This window comes from Coturnix japonica, chromosome Z (genome assembly GCF_001577835.2).
Source record: "Coturnix japonica isolate 7356 chromosome Z, Coturnix japonica 2.1, whole genome shotgun sequence".
In the NCBI taxonomy this organism is placed as follows: Eukaryota; Metazoa; Chordata; class Aves; order Galliformes; family Phasianidae; genus Coturnix; species Coturnix japonica.
Genome location: NC_029547.1, coordinates 56,973,051 through 56,992,131, shown reverse-complemented (window position 1 = coordinate 56,992,131; position 19,081 = coordinate 56,973,051). Strand labels below are relative to the sequence as shown.

Sequence of the window (19,081 nt, the reverse complement as noted above, 5' to 3'; positions counted from 1 at the left end):
AATCTGAAATGTTGTTTGCAGTAAAGAGGGCGTGTTTTATTTTGTTTGAAATATTTTCTTGAGGAATATGAAAAGAGTGTGAAAGTGGCCCCATAGCTTAATGTGTTAATATTAAATCTTGCCATTAATTTGTCTCTTAAAACAGCAATTAATTAAATTTACAGCTTGGTGCCTAACAGAAAGTTGAGAACTGAGAACAGTGGGAGAAGCTGAACCTAGATGTTGAAAAGAAATGATGGTGTGTCCTTCTATTCATATCAGGATCAATAACAAGACATTCCCATAAACATTTTCTTCAGTTTATTATTCACATTTTTCCAACTTCTTTGTGCAGAGACCAAGTAAGAAACTTCAGCTGGGAAGAGTGTTTTCTGCAAAAATTAAAAGAATATGAAGAAGTTGTTAGGAAATTGTTTGCTTGTTTGTTTGTTCTTTAAAGGAGTAACTGTGTTGCTGATCAAAAACATATTGCTGAGAAAAGCCCTGTGCAAGCAGTGGGATAAATTCTAAGGCAAGACCCCAGCTACTCCTTTCTTTCTTCAAAATGCTTATTTTAGTTTAAATAACACCTGTTCAAATACAGTGAGCTTTGAAGTGACATTTTGAAGGGTTTTGTTTGAGAAGAGAGTGAGTGAAATTGTAAAGTCACATTATGACTATATTTTGTTTGTGTTTTTCTCTTTCAGTCAGAGAAGGAATGTCTTTGTCGTTGCTGAGAGCATGTAATTCTACACCTTCTATCTGAGATAAGTTCAGGGAAAAGAGTAATTCTGTCGTAGTGTTAGTTGCTCTTGATGAATAAATAATTTGACTATGAGTACATTCTGAGTAGAAGTCTGATTTCAAATCCTGATCTCTTAAAAACTAAACCATGCCTAGAAACCTGAATGCCTTTTCTTGAGAGCTGCAGTTACTGCAGAGGCAATGTGTGGAGACTCTACATTAACTGGATTTGTTATTCTGTAATAGGAACAGTTTTCATTTCTCCAGTTAGTATTTTAGTTGGATGAGCTTCTAGGCAGGAGCACCTTTCTACAGTTAAGGTGAAAAAACACTTAAATTTCTTTTTTTCTTCAATAAGTATTTAACAAACTGGGAATGAAAAATGGCACTGCTGTGTTTGAAGCCATGTGAAAGTAGTACTTCTGGAAAGTTAAACTTCTGAGTTTTCCTGGTTGCTTTTTATTACCACCAGGTGACCTCAGGCCCCTGCTTGGTCATTTTCCCAAGTATTGCAAGGCATTCAGACTAACACAAAAGAATGTTAAAGCATTTGGGGTCCATACCGTGTTTTCAGTTGTAGAACTAAATCAACACACAGCACGTTGGGTAACCTGTTTTAAAAGAAAACATGGGGAAAAAGCCTCAGGTAGAAGCTTCTAAGTTTCAGATGAATTTCTCTGCTTGAGAAGTTCACGTTTTTACTGCCTTCTGTCACATTGGGGCCACTTCAGGTTTAATGTACATACTGGGGCTGTTAAGTCAGATATGCTAGTGCAGGGTAGATGCTGTTCTCTGTGGGACCTCTATTATCTATTCCAAAATAATGTTGTCACACCACTGCAAGCCACTGCAAGCCATCTCTGGTTTGCAAGTCTGTGCTTCTCCAGGACACTGTGGTTTTTGAGAGCAGCAATAGCAGAGCGCTGAGTGAAGGATCTCCAAGAAGAGCTCACTTGCCTCAATTTCATTTCTTCCCTCCATACTAATTTTTCACGAATGGCTGTCAGGACTTAAACCTGACCGACTGATCAAAGGTTTGAAAGCACCAGACTTGAAGGTAACAGTGAGAGCCACACAGCACCTCTAAATGCAGTATGAGCTCATGACTGCTGAAAGTAATTTTAAATGGATACTGCATTCATACAAGGAAAAACAATTTTGCTGTTTTAATTCTACAGGTATCTGTATGGTATCTTATATTTTATCATTAGCAAATCCTCAGTATTTGTAGAGCCCCTTAGGACAAAATGTGATAGGAGAGCTTCCCCGAACAGCGTGCACTTGATCTGAAAAAGGTCACTGTTGTGTGCATGTGTTGACTCAAGAACGCAGGTTAAAATGCTGCTCCTGCTGAAAACAGGAAATCAGTATCTTTTCCTCTGACGGGTCACGTACAGGTTAAGCATGTAGAGCTAACTGATTTACATAAAGCCAGCTAGCACTGCCTATCATGTAATTTATCCTTCAAAAAATTAATTGATGTAAATACTGTGTCTGTTGTTTTTTACTGAGCTTCTAGGCAAGAATGCTCAGCACTTGAAGCCAAATGCTGAAAAAAGATAATGCTTCCCAGCATTTTTTTTCTTTACATATCAAATATGTTGAATATTATAAGAAGAAGAGGTTTTAATTCTATAAAATCTGGTTGGTTATCAGAGACATTATAGCACGTGGTTTGCAGCCAAACTGCATTTGTAGAGAAGTGATAGATCTCTTGCCAGCACTAAAGAGGCACTTTTCACGGATGTCTGCATGTTCTTCGTGGGCAGAATGAAGTAATTTTCCTGAAAGTAGATGTTAGAAATTCTATAGCAGAAATGGAAGTTTTCATATTAACTATGTCACCACTTCCAGCAGCTGGTGCTTTAACAGATAAAGCTAATGAGGGTGAGTGGTGGTGTTTTGCTCTAACAGTCTTCGTTTGCAACTGTTTTATTGTATGCTTTTTTCCATCTTTTTCTTTTTTCTTTCTTTCTTTCTTTTTTTTTTTTTTAAATTAGTATCTTTAATTAGGAAAGAGGTAAGCAAAGAAAATTTGGATAATGCATAATGTGTCTGTATCACTGTAGTAAGGGCCACTTATTGGCACATTTCACTGCATTGTTTTCTAATGTAGTGATGTATCCAATCAAATGGTCATTTCTAATGAGCCTTTCCTCATAAGAGCGGTGCTCCAGGCCCTTGATCATCATTGTGGCCCTTTGCTGGACACTTCCCAGGAGATCCCTGTCTGTTTTGTCCCAGATAAAGATAATATTAATTTCTGTTTATAGCTTAAGCATTTAACAAGGAAGTTCTGAAATTTTCACAAATGCAAACTAGATTCAAAATGACTAAACAGTTCTGAGGGCTCTGTGATGCAATCCAGGAGAGAAACATAACTGAGAACACTCATTGTACCCTTCATAGGTGCTGAACAGACTGACTGGATAAGTAGGTGCTGTCTCTGGAATGAAAAGCCCAATAAAAATGCTGAAGTACTGATACTGTTAATGCAGGGTTGGAAACTAAGGTTAAAGTTACCCATGGTAACTGTGTGGTATTTTGTAGACTATAAAATCCGTGGATTTTATAGATGTGAAGGGTATTTATCTTTCTGGCAAACTTATTTGTAGTTCACAGCGTTAAAAGCAGGTCTAATTTATATTCTTCTGTGTAGATCTGAGACATAGTGCAGTAAGTGGGGATTGTTTAATTTTGCAATAGTATGTGGTATGTGAACCAAAGTAGAAAATGTCCTGGGGAGGTTATAGGACAGTGAGAACTTCAGCAGCATGTTTGCTGTTCTTACTGTCCTGGTACATATTTAAGGCATTTAAAGAGATTGCAGTATTGAATGGTTAATAAAATGTTAATTTCACAGCATCTCAGTATCCTGAATTATATATTTAAGTTAATTAAACTTTAATTTAACTGAGTTATGTGCAAAATCACCTTTTATTAGAATATGTGGGAGTATACCCACTGCGTGTGTATGCAAACACATAGCCATTAAAAAAAACCTAAGTACTTGATGTGCACGTTGTGTCATAATGCCCATCTCCAACCCAAATTACTTTGTTTATAGTTGTAGATTTGCTTACTGCTAAGTTTCATATGTCACAATGCCGCATTTTCAGGATAGGAACTGGAGGATATATAGCAAGCAGAACTGCACAGTGTTGAACCTGTTTGTCAGTGGTGTTGGTAGTCAATTACTCTTACAATTATAAGATACTCATAAACAGATGAGAATCTTGCTAGTGCTTTGGAGGCAACAAAAGCAATTACATTGGAGAGATGCTGCAAAAGACTGAAAGAAAAAGGCTATACTGGGATTCTCTTTCAGGTTTTGATTGGCTTTAAATACCGCTGTGGCCAACTGTTATATTTGAAAATGTAATATGTTAAGCCTGTGAGTCAGTTTTCCTTAAATCAGTGTGGCTTGTATGTAAATATATTGTTGGCTGATGAGAGCGAACAAACCCATTTTTACAGCACAGCACAGTGGATTGCTAATCATAAGCTATCTCAGAAGTGACATTGCGATGTGGTTAATGTAATTGAAAAGTATATATGGAGGAAGGGAATGTTCTTCCTTGCAGGTAGACAGTGTAGTTGCTGAGTAGGCAAGGAAACCTGCACAAGAAAAGAAACATACTGAAACATATTATCAGGTTTCTGGGGTAAAAACTGTGTTTTCATCATTTGAAACTAAATGCAGGGACTGAAGGTTACATGAGCCTGAAGCAGCATTGAAAGTGTTGTGTGGGGCATGACAGAATGTGTGTGTACATGCACGCCCATTTCTGTGGCAAGCAGAGGAGGTAAGTTGAAGGAACATTACAGAAATGGATGAGGAGAAAAATCATATTGAAGTTTGTAATTGGAAGAAATTGTTATTTTTATAGTGCTTGAAGGACCTAACTGTTCTATCTGCTGAATGCACAAATACCTGGAAAAATGAGTTTCCACTGTATTTCTTCATGGGAGTGCTCCTATTTGATAACTGCAGGTGTAGCATTTATAAATACACAAATTACATACCAAGAGGGAAATAACCTTTTTACAGCTACATTTGCTGGAGTCCTAATGAGCTGACAAGTCAGGATTGTCAGGGTCCATTTTAAAGGGAAGAGCTGACCACTTTGTGCAGCTTCTCAACATGGAGGGATTCTGAGCTAAGAAACACATGCTTGCCTGCAATCCCTTTTACCCCCAGTTTCTGTAGCTGCCGTGAGATGTCGCATTTACTGTCTGTTTGACAGTACACTACTGTCTTGCCTTGAGACTACATTATAGATGGCACAGAAAATTTCCCTGCTGTCCTTACAGTCTCAACTCCCCCAGAAGACCATGGGGTCTGCGTGAACTGATGTCTTGAGAAATGCATGCAGGCTTTTGTTTAATGGTATGTTAATTGTTTTTTTCCCGACCATTCAGTCCTTCAGAGCACACCCTCTCATCTACACCATTTGCTTTTGCTGTTTTTTTTCATAAGCTTGTTCAGGAAAGTGGATGTTTTGCCTGATTTTTTGCTCCTGCAACAGGAGATTTATAGCAAAGTGATTTCATGATCATGATCTTTTTTTCGTTGTATCTGGCCCAATCTTGAACTCAATATATTGATTTGCTTCATATCCCAATGCAGAATGGGCGCTGCAGATAACATTTACAAAGGCCGAAGTACCTTTATGGAAGAGCTGACAGACACTGCTGAGATAATAAGAAAAGCAACTTCAAGATCACTAGTAATTTTGGATGAACTGGGAAGAGGAACTAGCACACATGATGGAATTGCTATTGCTTATGCTACGCTTGAACATTTTATTACAGATGTAAGTAGTCAATCTGACGTGCTTGTGAACACTTTTTCAGCCTGTACTATTGTAAGTTGACTTTGATATGGTCCGTGTTCCACTGTTGTAGAAATGTGCTATGTCTAAACTCAGTGCAGGGGCTTATGTATAAAGAATACCAATGCTATGTTGTGTTTGAAAAAAAATTAAACCTTGCGTGTCAATCTCTCTATTGTAGGTGGAGTCACTAACGTTGTTTGTCACCCACTACCCTTCAGTTTGTGAGCTAGAAAAAGTGTATCCAGATAAAGTTGGTAATTATCATATGGCTTTCCTGGTGAATGAAGAAGAAAGTGCTGAACAGAAAGGTACAGTATAAATTCATTTGCTATTCTGGTATTTCAGGCAGAGGCAGAAGTTGTGGTAGCCTCTACATACTGCACACACTGAAGTGTCAGTCTATACTTTCAATTTTAGGGACTTGAAAATTAAATAATAATTTCTCTCTCACAGTTGATGCAAGGATGACTGAGCTAGGTCAGATCAAAGATTCACCCAGCCCAGCGTCCAGCTTCTCACGGTAGCCAAATAACAGAGGATTAAGGAGGAGGGATTAGGGATCAAACATATGGCGGCTCTCTATAAAAGAGCCCACTGTCTGCAAACATTTGCTGGTTGGAGGGGGGGAGGGGGTCTGTTTTTATGTTGTTTGCTTTTGAATCTTTGGATTTCTTTTTAACAAAGTCCTATCTCCCTTTGTATCCATGTATACTTTTAGCATCTTCATCCTACTGTGTCAAAGAGCTCCAAAACTGAACACTGCATTGTGAGAGGAACCACCTCCTCTTGTTCATTTTGAGACTGTTTTGAAACATGTAGTTTCAGTTGATGATCCCAGTTCTTGAATTCAAAGAGACGGAGGAATAATCTCAATGTACTGTTTCAGTCCCGTGCCTAATTTTGTATGTTGCTTATCTCAGTCCCATTCATCTTTGTTTTTATCAGGCAGGAGAGTCACAGTGACACTTCTTGTGACTGTTGGTGTGAAGTAGACAGTATTTTCACTGCAGTTTGTCACTTTACTGCCTACCCTTTTTCTCTATTTGCTAATGGATGAGGTAAGCAGCTCTGTCTGCTGCGATGATCCTCTGCTCAGTCTCTCCTCACAGTGAGAACTGACTCTTAGCATTACCTGTCTGCTAGACAATTATTTACAAAGGCAAAGGCCTTCCTTGTAGATCTTGGCTGCTTGGTTTTTAGGAGAGCATTTGATGCAGGACACTTCTCAAAAGCATTCTGAAAATCAACATAGGGTTTATCCACTGTGTGTTTACTCACATGGCTTCCAAACTTAAACCAGATCTGTGATGTAGAACTTTCTCCTACACAAAGTTCTTCGGTTGTGAAAAAAGTTCTAGGCTGTGAATTAAACAGGCAGGGGTGCCTAGTATTGCCAATAAATACTGTACATAAATAAAATAATCTATCTCTTTTTAAACTTCTCAGAAATTTAAAAAGAAAGTTTACTTACTAAAACCTGTACTCACATAGAAACTCTTTAACTTTGGATGGAGTTTTATCTGGGGGGAAATTTTGGATTTTATGTTCTATTTAATTTTAAAAGCATGGATCGCTGAAATACATGTTAACTAGAGGTCAGGCTGTTCAAAGTACTGTTGTCTTTAAATGAACGCCGTCTAGTAGCGCTGATGTTTGTGGTTAAGAGCACTAAATGTTCATCTCCGGTATTCTCCAGCAAATAAGATGATGTTCAATACATACTGTTCCCTATCTACTGTTTCTCTGAAACCCTGTACGTTATTTTGTAATACGATGCTTCAGCCTTCTTTCTTTCAATGCTTATTGGCCTGAACCTTCAGGCCATATGTAGTCTTCACTGTTAAAACTCCAGAAAGCACAACAGGTGTAATATCACAACGTCAGAACAGCAACGTGTACATTTCTTACTTTGCCTGTATTCTCAGCTCCCATGTCTGTTGTCTTAATGCTTTAATTGTTCTACTAAAGATGAGGTTTATGGCACAATTTTTGCCAGCCTCTGGCTTGGAACATTCAGATCAAATCAGCTTGAGTCATTATCATTTATGGAAATCTCCACTTCCCAAAAACCTACATTTTCGGAACAGAAGAATGAAGGGCAGTGACTGACACCATATTATTTCTGCTCCTAACACCAGCCCTAGATTGTGCAGAAACGTTAAGAGGATGCCTGAAGAGGAAAGGGAATCATCAGATTTATTGTGCTGGCTCTTATATTTTCATCTTATTGCCATGGAGTAGAAGAATCCACTGCTTGTACATTTGGATTCCATAAGCTTTTTCTGGAGCTCTTAGCCTATGGGCAGGCAGCAAACATTTTGCTGTGCTGTAGTGATAGACTTCTTGACTGCAGGATTATAGACATTTTGTTGCATAGACATGAGTTGTAATGTCATGTATTTCAGGCACTGGACCACTACACATTATTAATAAAATAGAGGGACTCTGATTTTTGTTTTATTTTTTAGGATCTGAAGAGGAAGAGAATCCTGAATTTATCACTTTCCTTTATCAAATAACTAAAGGAGTCACTGCAAGAAGCTACGGGCTGAATGTTGCCAAACTGGCAGATATTCCCGAAGAAATCTTGAAGAAGGCAGCTCACAAATCAAGGGAGTTAGAGAGATTGGTGAATATGAAAAGGTGGGAACAATTAGGAGGTTTCATCCAGATGTAAATGGAAGAGCATTACACAGAATGTACATTTAAAAGAGCCACGAGAGCTACTTCACATATGTAATGTTCTTTCAGGAAAGAGAAAGGGAGACAAAACTTTCTAAACTGTTTGATAAATTATGCTATCAATTTCAATTAAAACTTTGGATTTTCTAGTTAGCTATTGTGTCAGAGGTTAATTACTACCTTCTTAATCACAGTTGGGAAAAAAAAACACACCATGAACATATTGAAATAAAGCTGGGAATAATGTCCTTTTTTTCTTCTTAAATCCTAGCAAACTTATTCTTTAAAATGCATTATATTCACTTTTTCAGGACCAATTCTGACAGATATATCTGAAGTACATCTAATATCCATTTCTCATGTAATAATGATGGTGAAGATATAGATTTAATTTGTAAAACATATTCGCTTTTACACTTGAAATTTTATTTGCAAGCTACAATGGCTGCTCCAAAAGTAATGCCTCCTAATTTACGATGTTGGTCCATGATGCCAGAGATGGATGTTGCTGGGATGACAGTAGAGGTTGAACCTTCTCACCAAAATCCTGTTAAATGTTGTTGGTGTGTGACAGATGGCAGCAGAGGGGCAATTTGACAGAGTGGTGTCTGACACAGAAGTACATATAAAGCAGAGGTGGATCACTGCTTTTCTCCATGCAGAAAAAATGACATTCACAGAGGTTCATTGACTCTTGTTTATGGAGACCAAACAGTGCAGGCTGTTGTTCATTGCAGGCAACAATGCATAGCTAATGGCGGTGACTATGTTGAAAAAGAGTGTTTTGGAGCTGAGAATTTTCTCTACCAAGTAATGTTCTTGTGCTCTTTGTATCTTGTAGTTTCCATGGAAATAAACATGAGGCATTACTTTTGGAGCACTGTGCATGTAATGTAGAGAGGAATGCTGTTATTTTTGTATTTTTGCTATTTTAACTTAAAACTAAATATTTACTATAGAGTGCCCCCAAACACAGCAGATTTTACTGATAGTTGAGATTTTAGAATTTGTTTGAGAACCAGGTTTCATTTAGAAACGTGTGTGCCTCACATACTCAGCTATTCAGGAAAATTCATGTGTATCTAATAGCCTCACCTTTTTACACCCTGTAACATTATGTACATATTTGAGATGTAAATACATGCATAGTATTCATACGCATTTCCACCTTTGTTGTTGTTGTTGCTATTCTTTTCAATGCAGGTCCTATCAGGAACTTTCAGGTAGTCCTTTGGGAACACAATAAGTCAAGGTCTTTGCTGCCTGATGGTCGTAGCAAATCACAGTAGAAGAATTCTGTAAAAGAAAACTTTATTGCCTAGTTATTTGTAGGTGCAAACAGTTCTTTTGATGCTAACTAATATGTACTGCTCAGCGCTGGCTTTTATCCATTTCTAGGAAGCAAAATAAAATTAAAAAGAAAAACACCTGTATGGATGACGCATGACAGTTTGTGGGAAAAATAATGTGGTAGCTTTTGTTCATTGCAAATAGTGGTCCATAATTTACCAAAGTAAAATGTCAAACTACTAGCAATGCTGTAACTCTGCTAGGAGGTATATAGGATTCTAGATCTAGAAAAAATACTTTCTAGAAAGGTGAGAATGTGAGCTGGAAGGCCAGAGTTATTGTGTAATGTAATTTAGAAGAGAAGTAATAGAATATGACAGTGTAATTTCCATTCTGTCAAAATCATAGGGCAGAGACAGCGTTCTAGCATGCCTCCACTGCCAAAAAATGTAGTTAACTGCATACAGAACCTGTGAGCAGTGAAAATAGTATGTGATGATGTCATTAGAAGAGTGATCTGCAGTGCAAAGGAAGGGTAGGACTAGGGCTGAGTGGCTAAGTGTAATTACAGGACTTAATTGTGTGACATTTTTCAGCTTTTCCGTATGTGCGCCGCCATCTGTATTTTAGATTTTGGTGTGCAGTTTGCTGGTATTCTTAAAGAGAAAAGAATAAATCTGTCATCCATGTCTGCAGCGGGTCCTTCACCCCGGCTGATGGCTGAGGCCATTGCCTCCTGCCCCTCCAGGGTGTGCAGCTTTTCAGATTCAGTCCAGCTGGAAAATCCCTTTTCTTCACTCCCTGCCATACCAGTTCAGTTTCCCGGTGTGTGAGGAGAGCAGGCAGGACACGTGTGGGAGGGAGGGGGTGCTTCCTTCAGGCAGCGGGGTGAGGCTGCAGCTCTGCTGCCCACAGCACCAGCCCCACATGAAGGTCATCACATCCACCTCCCTCTTGAATGATGGACAGGGCTGTGCACAGGGCCATTGCTGAAGTGCTGGGTTGGATGTCTTCTGCATCGTTTCTTCAGTGTTAATTTTTGTGTGAACTCTGTGGGGGTCTTCACGCACCTGCATGAACACAGAGCTCCAGTCAGTGGCAAGTCAGAGATTATCAAATGTGGCTGGTGACTTAACAATCACTCTATCACACAATTCTTATTTTTTTTCATTCGATATAAGTAATTTATAAAGTTATATTCTCTTTTGCCTATTCTTTACTTTCTGTTATTGCCGTAATGTGGAGATTTCAGGGAGGGTCCAGAGAAGACCACAATATGCTCACATGGCTGGAGCACCTCTCCTACAAAGAAATGCTGAGGGAGCTGGAATTGTTCAGTCTTGGGAAGAGAAAGCTCTGGGGAGACCTCATTGCAGCCTTGCAACGTTTGAAGGGAGATTATAATCAGGAGGGAAATCAACTTTTTACATGGTCTGATAGTAATAGGACAAGGAGGAGCAGCTTCAAATTAGAAGAAGAGAAATCTGGGTTAGATATCAGGGGGGATTTTATTGCAGAGAGTGCTGAGACCCTGGCACAGGCTGCACAGAGAGTCAGTGGATGCCCCATTCGTGGAGGTGTTCAAGGCCAGGTGGAATGGGGCCCTGGGCAGCTTGATCTAGTGCTTGACCTAGTGGTTGGCAGCCCTGCCCAAAGCAATGGCTTGGAACTAGATGATTCTTGAGGTCCCAGCCAACCAAAACCATTCTATGATTCAACATTTTTTTCTGTACCTCCTCTCCAAAGATACATTAACACATTTTAAAATGGCTATGAGCTTTGCTGTGGTGTATCAGTGATAGGACATAAAAGCTATCATGTGAGTCAAACTCAGACCTGTTCATAGCAGTATACAAGGACTGTCACACACAACAGCCACAGGCCAGCTGCCTTGTCTTATTTTCTTAAATCACTTTCATTTTATTTAAGAAAATCCACTGAGTAATTCCGTCCAGTCTTGACATCTTTGTCATCAGGAATGTCTGTTAACCCATTTTAAATGACTTGTTTACTTGCCACAGTGTTTATCAGTCCTTCTGATACTGAAAAACGTTTTGAAAAGAAAATAGGAAAGATACATGTATTCAGTGAGTTTGGACATGTGTTACCCCTTTTACTGATTCCTCGTTTGCACAGCTCCTAGAAACGTGCAATCTGAAATGTGCAAACTAAAGGTGTTTTGTGGTTTGCACAGGCATTCATTTAATGATTCACATTTGCTGGGTGTTGTATTTCATCTTGAATTTGTGAATTACAGTAAGTTATTTGTAAAATTACAGTGTTGACTGTGCTGTAGATGGGATACCTATGAGGTCATTGATTGCTTTTAGATCATACAACATTCTGAGCAATGCAGAATGCTGTTTTTGACTGTGTACAACTTTGTAGATGACTGTAAGGCTTTCAAGGAATGAGGTACTTAATTTGAAAGCGTGTCCATATTTTGACTGACTTTCTTTTTCCCCCCCAGACAAAAGCTGAAGTCTTTTGCCAAAGCATGGAAAATAAATGATGCTCAGGAACTACAGAAATGGAGAAATATGTGTGAACCTGGAGATGAAAGAAAGGACAGATTTTAACCCTCAGATCACACTTAAAGATGGAAAATACTGCAGATAGAAGATATGAATCTGGAGAGTAATAGATTCTGTCGGTGCATATATAGTTGTAGGTGCATTAAGTTGGCTTCTCTGCTTTTCCAGAGATAAGAGATGCTGTGCTGTGATAAGGTGCCCTGTATCCACATCCACTGCCTGATAGCAACTTTCTCACTCCATATTCCTTCCCTGAAATGTTTTCCCTAATTGCAAAATGGTATTGGATTAAGTTTAGAATTTGTATAGAAAACATGGGAAATTATGTTGGTAAATTATTAGAGACATGTTTTATAAATAAAATAATGGATTTTAAACTTTATTGTACTTCAATTTCTACTGAAATAATTCTCTGTGTTATGAAAATGTAACTGAGTCCTGGCTGTGCTGTACCAATGTGCAAAAGGGAAGAACAAATAAACTGTTTGTTTTTTCCTTCATTTTAATGCATTTAATATCATTTATGCAGAGCACCCCTTATGCTGGATGTACACAATGAATTTAAGAACGTGTGTATTATGCAGCTGGATGGGAGAGTCTCTCTCCTACTTGATGACATTAATGGTGATGCAATGTGTAACTTCCAAAGCAGCAACACAAAACGTGCACTGTCTGCATTTCTGCTTCCCTCTCCTTCATTCTCACACCTGCCCACTTCCTTTTTACTCCAAATATGGCAAGAAGAGCCGAGATGGGTGATTCAAACTATGCAACTGAAATCCCAGCATGAAGCTGGAAAAAAATAGAAATACTTAATTTTTGTTATTATTATTTTCAATTTTCAAGGAAATTTCACATAGGAATTTGGTGTCCTAATTAGTTTTTCTTTTTTTCTTGTAGTTGCAAAGAACTTCAGTAAAATAAAATATCAAGGTTCTGCTATAAAGAAAATAACAAAATGGGGTTTGTCATCTTTGAGACAGCTGGAACTCTGTGATGATTTCAGTAAACATAATGAGGGTCTCTAGTGTCAAAGCGATCCATGTCAGATGAATGTGAAATTACGTCATTGCAGGTGATTCAAATAGTCATTCCTATGTAAAGATCTCGCTACAGAAGAATGCAGTTTTTACTGCCTGTCGTAAGGAATTGCTAACAGGACTTTTCTCCACGTTCTCCCTCAAATTACAGAGGATCTTTTAAACAAACATTTTATCTGCTGCTCAGCAGCAGCAATCGATAGTGGCGTCTCCTTCCAGATCTGCAGCGTATTTGTCCAAATGGGAAGAGCTGTAAAGGAAAACTGCTCTTTGTAGATGTAGTTATACACACATATTTATGTATGCCATACATTGCAAAGCACGATTACTGTAACTCTCTGTTACTGATTAGCACAGACACTGTGCGTTGGAGCTAAAGAAACAGAGAACCTAATCTTACATTTTTTCTTTTTCTCATTCCTTTTCTTTTTTCTTTTTTTTTTTTCCTTTCTTTTTTAATTATTCCTAAATACCAGCACACATACTTTATGTTAGAGATAATTTGAAGCACAAGCTTTGGTAGTGGTGTAATCCTGAAGGTGTGCTCTGTTTTTAAACCACAGCAATCTAATTCCAGCAACGTGCGGAGTCAGGGAGTTAGTTCTGGTGCACTGCAGCCTGTTGGGTAAAGTGAGTGTGAAGAAGGGTGACCTGTCCTTAGATGGTCCTTGACTGCAGCAGGAATACCTCAGATCATAGAACCGTGTGCACTGGAAGGGTCCCATAAAGGGCATCCACTCCAACTCCCCTGCAGTGAACACAGACATCCACGGCTTTATCAAGTGCTCAGAAACTGGTCCAGCCTGATGTTGAGTGTCTCCAGGGGTGGAGGGCATCTACCACCTCTCTGGGCAGCCCATGCCAGTGCCTCACCACTTTTATTATAAAAAACTTCTTCATCATAGTCCATCTAAATCTCTGCTCTTTTAGTTTGAAACTATTTCCCCTCATCACATCACGTCAAACTGCATTAAGGAGCCTAAGAGCCTGACATCTTTTTTCATGTAGCCCCCCCTCACACTGCAGGCCACGCTTCTTTTGATGCAGCCCAGATTACGTGCCAGTGCTTAGTTTTTCTTCAAAAGAGAAACATCTAAATCCTTGTCTAAATATTAGTATTGTAAAAAAAACATTGACCTTATTTCAATTGAATATCTTGCTGTCTATGCTAGGATGTTACTGACACTGTTTAATACTGATGTGAAAAAGTACACCTTTGTGCTACACATAAAGGTGCCGTCTCTTTGACAGGCTTTTGCACTTTGTGCCTTTTATCCATTTTTTTTCTTTTTTTGAATATAGTTTATTTCATTTTCTTGAGCTTCCTTGTTGTTTTCTCTTATTATTGTTTTCTCCTCCTTGCTCCTATCATGAAAGCACTAATGCCTTTGTGCATTCTGTCTTGAATTCAGTGCCTTTAGAAATCACAGCGCCATGGCTCAGTGATAAAAACTGGTAACAACATTGTGAAGGAAGAGGAGGAAGGAGGGTTGGACGCACTGCTGCTGCCTTTCCAGTCAGTTCCCAAGTCCTGACACCGATACTGCAGTCTGAAAAGTGAGCGTGAGCTGACTCTTTCTTCAGTTTTTGGAGCAAATGGAGTGGATGAGTCTCATTATCTTCCATTCTTCCTTAATACGGAGGCCATAGCAAGCTGCACTCAATCATTCTCAGCATTCATATTCAGAGCAGTCCCCCATCTCACTGCAAAACCTCTGTCTGGCAATCAAATTCAGATCCAATATTTGCTAGATCTGAATTCAGTACTGATGAATAAATTTGCAGTCTGCTGATCTGAATTACGCTCTTTAAAAGCACAAGAAGGGACTTACAGCTGAACAAGACTGAGTTCATAACTGGAGCTCAAGCCAGTAGGTAGACATGGTTCTGAAATGGGCTGTTTGGGTCTTGGACTTGCACCTGTCCCACTCTGTCGGCTGTTCTGTCATGCAGCTCTTTGGGGCCAGTCTTGCATTTGCACAGCTCTGTACAGTCCCACACTACAAACACTGTCACCAGCACTATGGAACTCACCTTAGTGCTGAGTTTACCACTCATTGCATATGGCTTACCATGTGGAAGTCTTCCCTGTGCTTCCAACAATGGATCACTTTCTTCTTTTCCAGCTACATGTGCATTAGCCTGCCTTCCTTAGCTGCATTATAGATTTTGCTGTGCGTCTAGCCATAGAGACTAGAAGAAAGCAACGGATGTTTTCTTCATCTCTTACACCTAAAAAAAATAATCTTTAAAAATCAATTCCTCAAATGATTGTCTTGTTTTGCAAGATGTGAGTCCTTTCAGGCCCACGCTGTTAACTGTGAAATGGTGTAATTCTCTGAGACTAAATTGGTTTAAGTCTCAAGTGAGCTGCAGATGAAAGGATGGCAATGTTTGATATACACTTCAAGGGAAATAAAGGGTGAACAAGATAAAGCCAGATAGAGATATCTAAGAATAATTAGCTGTTCTAAGAATAATGACATTAGGAAACAGGATGGTTTCTTCCCACGTGGTGTCAGGATCTGTTAAGGAGCAAGCGGGTACCAGCGTGATTGACATTTTGGCTGCAGGTTTGTTAGCCATCAGGCACAGCGTGCCAGACCAGGCATCGCCTGAAGCTCAGTGCTGCAGTGAGCCCAGGAGCTGCTTGCTGGGTGCCCAGCATGCAGCCTGCCTGCAGCATCTCTCCTTGGGAAGAGTGACCAGGAGAGGCCATCAAAGGGCGGTGCAGGAGGTTTCTGACTGTGGGATTTGGGCAATTGCGACCACAGCTGGTGAAGGATGAACCAAGTCTAAGAAGGAGGCACTTTGTCAGTCGGTGCACACATCACCTAGGAAGGAGAAGGAGTTCATATACCCTATCTTCTGTTCTGCTTAAGCTCAGCAGAGGACTTATTTCATCTATGGAAATATCAATCTGAAAGGTTGCCCAGACGTTTACATACATGGGTGTGCAATAGCTTCCATTAATCGCGTTTTTATTTCAATAGCAATGTTCTTTTGAAGTCACAGGGACTCTGAAACCACTTTTTGGCTGCCCTCCTTCAACCTGTTTGCTTGTGAGCTTAAGTGTTTTGTTGGTTTTTTTTGTTTTGTTTTTGTTTTTTTTTCACAAATCATAACATGATTTTCATTTGAAATTTGATCAGCTGCACATAGTGATAGTCATGATAAATAGTGTTTTGGGTTTTTTAAGGGTTTATAGCCTCTTTATTTCTTCTTTTTAAGCAGTCAATTTTTGTGACCTTACGAAATATTGTAAGAAAAAGGGCAGTTCCTGGCAGCAGAGGGATCAGAAAATGCAGTACACAGCAAACCTTAAACACACAATCTTCAATAAGGAGGCAGAAATCAACGTTGCTTTTTACTCATAATAATCCAAATATCTAGGGTGACTTAAAACTCAGTGTCCTGGATACTGGGAAGATTACAAGATATAATTATCTCACTCTTATGTAACACAAAATGAAAGTTTCAGGCAAGTACCGAGCTCTCCCTCCTGCCTACATATTGAAATGTTTCTCTTTGCATATTCCTCTCCACATAAGCCACGAGAAACCAAGTATCATCCTAGAGCATTAACCAGGGTAAGAGCATGCATTTATAGTCCTTCTCATTCAGAAGGGCAAAAAGATATTGCAGTGCCATGATGCTCATCGCTGAGGCGTATTATGAGGCCTCTTACACTGGGCCTACCATGGAGGCTTCCTCTGCTGTGGGCTCCATAGCCCAGGGCAGGCCCATCTCCCTGTCACTTCCCAACACCCTGCTTTCTGCTGGCACGTGGAGCCCGAGTGGGAGGGGAAGGAAAGCACATAGAGCCTGTGGGGTGCAGAGGGGCCAAGGCAGGGGTGTGCAGTGCTGAGGGCTGGGCTGTTTGGTCAGCAGAGGTGCCCTGCTGGGGCAGGACTGCAGAGGGGAAAGGGCTGCTCTGTGATTTGGCCATGCTGATCTGCCGCAAGACACGCTCACGGGGTGAATATTGGTGTCATGCTGGGATGGCTGGAGGGCTTTCCTCAGAACTGCACTTAGATGTGCTGGTTTAGGCAGCTTGTCAGCCTCCCGCCGGCCTGAGGCATCCCACTGCCAGCAGCTGGGAAAACAACGGTGGGACAGAGCACAGAGAGGGAAGGGGGGGCCCTCAGGAAGGCCTGAAACAGCACTTTTATCTTAAGTCAGCTCATCCAAAAAGTGCATCACCAGTGAGGGGGAAGGCTTGTGCTCTGGATTTTTCTTTCAAAACTGATCTCAAAGTAAATACATGTTAATGGCGCTAGGCACAGTGCAGCAAGGCGTGCTGAGCCCAAGAACAGCCCAGGTGCTGCACGCAGCAGGGCATCCCTTGGCACGCAGCATGGTGTGCGGGGGGACTGCCCCCACTGCGGGCTGCCTGGCACCTGCCATGTTTGTGTTCTCCTCGGTTATGTTTTGTGCATGCTTGGTGTTCATCTGATTTCATGGTGGCTCACCATGCAAGCTGTTCCGTACGAAGTGAAACGCTCTGTTTAGGCTGGCACTGTCTTTGTGCAATAAGTAGCCGTATTACATGATCTAGTCTGTGCAACTTCCTATTCTGAATTGCTTCCGCACAGGAAAAGAAAACTTTGCTAAAACTCTTTAATTAAATTTGCAAATTAACGCTGTGAAAGACTTTGATGCTTCTCTTTTGAGAAACAGTTATGTCTTGTAAGCAAGGTCAAGCCCATGGTCAGCGGTGCCTTGATGCGGTGGTGTTTGACACACCAGAGGGCAGGAAGGTGGAGCAGTCCTCCTCAATGTCCCCAGCTGTACAGAACCCACTGGATCCTGTGAGAGGTGTGCAGCGTGCCCACAGCATGCAAACAGGTAGAGCAAGAACTCACAGACTGTGTCTATTCACACAGGAGTGACTCTGTTCCCCTTAGGATGTCTCCACAGTGCTTGGCACCATGATGTCCTCTTCCCCACTGCTGCCTCAGTTCCATAGGACATGTCAGTGTGTACCTTCAGACGAGGTGTTCTGCAATCCCTTTTCTCTTCTCTGGGTTTCTGCAGACCCATCCACTGTCGGGCAGACAGACACAGGGCTGGCAGGACCATCTGTGCAGCCAACAGGCTGTTGTGCCCCAGGGATCTCTCTTCTGCAGGCAGCAAAATGCTGGACCAGGCCTGTATGTTCTTACCAGAGTGAGTCCACTGCTGCTGAGAATTTCATAGCAAGCCCTTAATTCTAAAAGCTTAATCTTTGGGGAGTCCTGAAAATCTTCCCAAGGACTTCAGTGAGAATCAATTTAGACTCTAAATCAGAAACTGTTTGGTGTTTTCCCTTGTGTTTCACAAAGTCTCAGCTAGTATTATCTAGTTGTCATTTTCTTCTTCCTTTTTTTTTTTTTTAACACATTTAATAATTTCTCCCTTCTTTATGTCTGAAATGTAGGTAAGAGAATGGTAGGCTGAGGGGATGCATTGTGACCATTTCCTCCACATTTATGCAATTATCTTTTAATACTTTGCTTATCTCCTGGTTTTAGGATAATGGAAATTACATTTCTACATCCAGCCTCACTGGCAGCAAACTGCTCACTGCCAGGTCTGTCATCCAGATTTGCAGGGCTCAGCCTCTTTTTGTGTTTCCATTCGAGACAACATCCTGTGGCACACTGATAGCAGGTAGCCCTATGCTGTGCACCAATTTCCCTCAGCTTGCTGATGGATCTCGGTGGTCTCTGTATTTTCTGTTTGATTACTCTTTATGCTTCATAAACAGCATTATTACCAAACACTTATGAAAGCAGACTTATTTATTGTCTTTAATCTTTACCGTGTTTAAAATCTTAGTATCCTCCTGTAAGGCCCTGGAGGTGAAGCTGTCTGTTAGCATGCTGATGTAGCTGCCTGCATTACACGGGGAATTGGCTGGACAACAGGAAGCTCAGTGCTGTGGTGAAAAAAGGAGCAAAGAAATTCCCATTGACATAACATACCAATACTC

General features: G+C 40.4%; 1 protein-coding gene across 2 annotated transcripts in view; it reads left to right on the top strand.

Moving 5' to 3' along the window:
- The window catches only part of MSH3 (mutS homolog 3), a 107,492-nt gene extending 94,925 nt beyond the window's left edge, over positions 1-12,567 (top strand). For both annotated transcript variants that reach the window (XM_015849792.1, XM_015849793.2), the window contains exons 21-24: positions 5,354-5,540; positions 5,740-5,869; positions 8,030-8,204; positions 12,004-12,567. In XM_015849792.1, coding sequence (XP_015705278.1) covers positions 5,354-5,540; positions 5,740-5,869; positions 8,030-8,204; positions 12,004-12,112 — 601 coding nt within the window. In that variant the 3' untranslated portion in view covers positions 12,113-12,567. The remainder of the gene's footprint in view (positions 1-5,353; positions 5,541-5,739; positions 5,870-8,029; positions 8,205-12,003) is intronic.
- The last annotated feature ends 6,514 nt before the right edge of the window (positions 12,568-19,081 follow it).